The 5,198-nt window shown below is 37.5% G+C and overlaps 2 protein-coding genes across 2 annotated transcripts; both read right to left on the reverse strand.

Annotated features, from left to right (window-relative positions):
* Nucleotides 1-2,536, reverse strand: LOC126898784 (uncharacterized). The gene is made up of 2 exons (XM_050673129.1): nt 1,271-2,536; nt 1-1,230 (listed from the first exon to the last, which is right to left on the reverse strand). Exons 1-2 carry the CDS (start codon nt 2,532-2,534, stop codon nt 296-298), a joined length of 2,199 nt encoding a protein of 732 aa, XP_050529086.1. The 5' UTR covers nt 2,535-2,536; the 3' UTR covers nt 1-295.
* A 61-nt stretch (nt 2,537-2,597) lies between these two features.
* LOC126897896 (uncharacterized) lies at nt 2,598-4,534 on the reverse strand. The gene is made up of 2 exons (XM_050671840.1): nt 2,674-4,534; nt 2,598-2,620 (listed from the first exon to the last, which is right to left on the reverse strand). The coding sequence occupies exons 1-2, from the start codon at nt 4,532-4,534 to the stop codon at nt 2,598-2,600; spliced, it is 1,884 nt and encodes a 627-aa protein (XP_050527797.1).
* Between the last annotated feature and the right edge of the window lie 664 nt (nt 4,535-5,198).

Genomic DNA, 5,198 nt, shown 5'->3' on the forward strand with positions numbered 1-5,198 from the left:
TACTACATATATTAGGCCATATCACAATATTAGGCAACTAATTAATGGGATAACAATATTATGGGGGGTTATTTTCATCCAGTTCATTATCTTCAGCAGTAGGTAGAAAAGCAAGTTTTACCACAGGACGTTTAAAATCTGCTCCGCCAGAATTTTTCACAGTAACGGCACGAACAATTCCATCGGTTCCTGGATGAACAGCAGTTACTCGAACCAACGGCCATTGGTAAGGCGGTACAGTGTCATTCTTTATGATTGCCAAATCACCAATGATAACATTCCGCTTCATTTTGATTCATTTGCCTCGGCGTTGAAGTTGAGGCAGATACTCACCAACCCATCTTTTCCAAAAGGTTTGAAATAAAGACTGCATGAGTTTAAACCTTTTTAATCGATTTTGCGGCACAGAGGAAACATCTGGTTCTGCTGGAAGTAACAAGGAACCACCAACCAGGAAATGAGCAGGCGTGAGAACGTTGAAATCTGAAGGATCAGTGGAGTTTGGGCAAAGAGGCCGGGAATTTAATACAGCCTCTATTTGACATAATAACGTAACGGTTTCATCGTACTTCAACATTACTCCCTTAGTTACCTTCAGCAAATGACATTTGGCAGATTGCACTGCCGCCTCCCAAAGGCCACCAAAGTGCGGCGCAGAAGGGGGTATGAAGTGCCACGTGATACTAAGGTTTAACAAGAAATCACTCAATTTTTTACATTTTTGTAAAGCGAGAAATTGGTCTTGTAATATTCGGTTAGCCCCAACAAAACCAGTCCCGTTGTCACTGAATAAATCTGAGCATTGTCCCCGTCGTGCAATGAAGCGATTAAATGCTGCTAAAAAATCTTCTGTTGCCAAAGTAGAAGTAAGTTCTAGATGTATTGCTCGGGTGCACATACACACAAATACACACACATAACATTTAATTGGGGTCACCTTTCTCAATCCACTTTTAACCATAATAGGACCGCAAAAGTCCACTCCGGTGCGAGTAAACGGCCGTGCAAAAGTGACTCGCTCACGAGGAAGAGCTGCCATAAAAGGGGAGCTGAACCGCGGCTTGGACTTGAAACATTGAATACATTTCCAAACAACTTTTCTAGCAATAATCCTTCCACGAATAGGCCAATACGTATTATTCATATGCGTAAGTAATGCCTGAGGGCCAACATGCATCAAACGCCGATGTTCATGTTCGAAAAGCAACCGTGTTACCACTGAGGTAGAAGGTAAAACAATCGGATGTTTAGCATGGTATGATAGANGAAGGTAAAACAATCGGATGTTTGGCATGGTATGATAGAGAAGAATTCTCAAGTCTTCCTCCTACCCGAATGAGGCCATCGCCGTCAATGAATGGATTTAGTGATTTGAGGCAGCTGCGACCATGAACAGGATTGTTAGTCTTAAGTGATGATATCTCGTTTAAAAACGCTTCATGTTGGGCTTTTAATAACAAAAAGGTGTGAGCTAATTTTATTTCGGAAAGACTCAAAAGACCCGTTTTACGTTGTACTGCGTTGTCTCTTTTGATTTTGCAATTAATAGCAAACCTTTGAATGAAAGCCGTTACCCGAAGGAGCGTTGACCACTTGGAATAGTTATTGAGCAACCATTGCGATCTATCTGCTGCCGTTGATAACACTAACTTTATCGGTCGCATTTCAGGTAAATTTGCTGGCAAATTTGAAATCACAGGCCAATTATCTTCCGATTGAGATAACCAGTGAGGACCATTCCACCACAATGTGCATGAATTAAAACGCTCTGTATCAGCTCCTCGAGTGATTAAGTCAGCAGGATTGGTAGTAGTTGGAGTGTATCGCCACTGAGTAGGAGAAGTCACATCATTGATTCTGGCAATTCTATTTGAAACATAAACTTGAAAAATGGACTGACTTTGAATCCAGGCAAGCACAATAGTTGAATCGGTCCATACATATACATCTCGTTGTGGAACAACAAAATTTAACTTCGTCAACTCTTTCTGAACCTCAACTACAAGTTCTGCTAATAGTAGCGCACCACATAATTCAAGCCTGGGAATTGTTGATGCCTTGAGAGGAGCTACTCTTGATTTAGAAGTGTACAAGTGTACATGACATAACCCATCATCATTATATGACCGAATATATATACAAGCACCAAATGCATTTTGTGAAGCATCACAAAAACCATGTAATTGCATACTACAGCCTTCCGTACTTATTACGTTTCTAGGTATAGTTAAATTACTTAACAGTTTTAAATTTGAATAAAATTGTATCCAACGAGATTTTAAATCTTCTGACAATGTTTCATTCCAATCTATTTTTAAGCCCCAAAATTGTTGAATGAAAATTTTACCCTTAATTAGAACAGGTGAAATTAAACCAATAGGGTCATAAACACTATTTACATCTGACAATAAACTTCTTTTAGTCATATTATGTGAAGGTAACCAATCTTTCATAATAAATTTGAAACTATCCGATGACGGTTGCCACAATAAACCAAGAGCACTTATAACTTCGTTATCCTTCAATTCTACCATAAAATAGGGTCCATTTCTGCCTTTGCAAATCTATCCATAACGGCCTGGGAACTGCAGCACCATTTACGCAAAGGAAAACCAAAATCCTTTAACGTTGAACGGAGCTTTTCGTAAATGGTATAACATTCTTCCTCAGTACTTCCACCACTGATTAGGTCGTCCACATAAAAATCTTCAGCTATTATCCGACGGGTTATGGTGCAAGGCAATTCTTGTGCTATTTGAGTTAGACAACGCGTAGCTAAAAATGAAGCACTTTTCGTACCATAAGTAATAGTTCGAAGTTTAAATTCATGTAATGGTTCAACAGGTTGAGAACGATAAAGTATCCTTTGCAAGTTACAGTCACTATTATGTAACAAAATCTGCCTGTACATTTTAGCCACATCTGCTGTGATAGCAATAGGATGCAAACGAAAACGTAATAATATATGAAAGATGTCAGATTGCACCTTTGGTCCCTTTAATAGTATATCATTTAAAGATAACCCTGATGTAGTAGTAGCTGAACCATCAAAGACTACCCTAAGTTTGGTGGTGGTACTATCATGTTTAAAGACTGCATGATGGGGCAAATAATAAACAGGTTCATCATTAATAGGTTCAGCGGGTTCCATGTGTCCCATAACTAAATATTCCTTCATAAAATCATCATATTGTTTAGCTAGGGCAGGATTTTTAATTAATCGGCGTTCTAAATTAAAAAACCGTCTCTGTGCCATGCTAAAAGAATCACCCAAAAGCGATGAACTTTGCATGAATGGGAGCCTTACCACAAACCGACCATCAGAATTACGACTATGTGTTGTGCTGAAATGCTCCTCAGCTGCCTTTTCTTCTTGGGTGCGCTGAGCGAACTTAGTAGTTGAAAATAAACAGGCAGGTTCATTAAGCATACATGAATTAGATTGTAATGAAGTTGTGGCAATACCAGGCCATTTCCCTGCAACTACCCAACCAAATTTGGTTTGATGAAGTATAGTACTGTGAGGAAGCGAATATTTTTCACCAAGCCAGATGTCAAAAAATACATCCGCTCCTATTAATATATCAATGGGCCCTGGCTGGTGAAATTGTGGGTCTGCCAAATGTCGCTTGATATGATCAGGTATGATCACTGAATTCCTATTAACATACTGTGACGGTAAGGCGTTGACAATTATTGGTACTGAGTAAAAATTAACATTATATTGGTAGTTGCCAAGTCTAGAAAAAATTGTTGTTGTATTGAGACGTTTGGCTGTCGATGACATAGATGAAACTCCAACAATATTAAATGTATGGTCAGACAAAGATAAGTTAAGCTTCTTGGCGCAGGACTGAGTTATGAAATTCAATTGAGATCCCGAGTCTAGAACGGCACGACATAAATGACGTTGACCCACACTATCTTTTACATAAATCAAGACAGTAGCTAACATTACACTACTTTGATTTTTAACAATACCCACACTTTCAGTATAAAGAACCGCAGAGCTCCCTTGAATGTTAGTTTGCTCATTATGGTAATCTTCGTTGGTAACAAAAGATGCAGATTCCTCGTGCAGTTTTGAATTATGTCGCTTATTACATTTCGGACAACTAGGATATTTACAAGATTTTACTTGATGACCCAAATTTAAACAATTAAAACACAACTTTAAACGCATGNGACCCAAATTTAAACAATTAAAGCACAACTTTAAACGCATGACTGTGGCTTGTCGTTCAGAAATTGGCATCTGAGTAAATTTTTCACATGCATATATGCGGTGGGCACCTGTACAAAGTGGACACTTCATTGAATTTTGCTCACTAGAACGAGTAAAGAAAGTCTTGTTGTTGACACTCATATTTTTAGACCGAATACTCTTTTCTACATAATTAGAAATTGCACCAACTTCATAGGCAGAAACACGTTTTGCTAAAAATGATTCTATTGCTGCATAAGTGGGCAATTCATTATTTGTTTGTTGCAATTGCCATTCGCCGGCAGTAATGGCATGTAACTGACTACACATAAGAGTTACTAGCCAGGCATCCCAATGCTGAACTGGCTGCTCGAGTGCTTTTAGTGCACGGACGTGTGAAGCAATATGAATGTTTCCACAATGTCATGTAAATCAACCTATAATTATTAAAATCCATTGTCGATCAGTCGCTAAATTCAAATTTTTGTTCACAAATTTTGTCTTTACTCACATTTGTAATCCCTCAACTTAAACTTATTTTGTCTTCTCAGAAACTATCTAGTTTCTCAAATTAAACAATCACACTAAAATTCACAAAATTAAATATTTGTAATTGATCTCATTTTGGTACCTTATATGACATAGTTCATTGATAAATTGCTCCTATTAGTTTTAGCTTCGATGCGAAGCTGAGAAGGTATTAATTTTACTATGATGTGTTTTTTTTTTTTTTTTTTGTGTCTGTATACGCTCAATCTTAGCTCTCACTGAACCGATTTTGATGAAAAATATGTCAAAAGATCACAAATCGTATCTAGTTGAAGACATTACCCTCAAAAATTGAAAAAAAATCCCTCGTTCCTCGTAAACGGGGGAAATCCCCCAAAAAATTACAAATTTAAAAATCGCTAATTTTCGATATTTTTTCATTTTTTTTTACTTAAAATTGCCATAACTTTTTTAAAAATGACCGAATCAATATAATTTTTTTTTT

This window comes from Daktulosphaira vitifoliae, unplaced genomic scaffold (genome assembly GCF_025091365.1).
Source record: "Daktulosphaira vitifoliae isolate Bord-2020 unplaced genomic scaffold, ASM2509136v1 Scaffold_2, whole genome shotgun sequence".
Classification (NCBI taxonomy): domain Eukaryota; kingdom Metazoa; phylum Arthropoda; class Insecta; order Hemiptera; family Phylloxeridae; genus Daktulosphaira; species Daktulosphaira vitifoliae.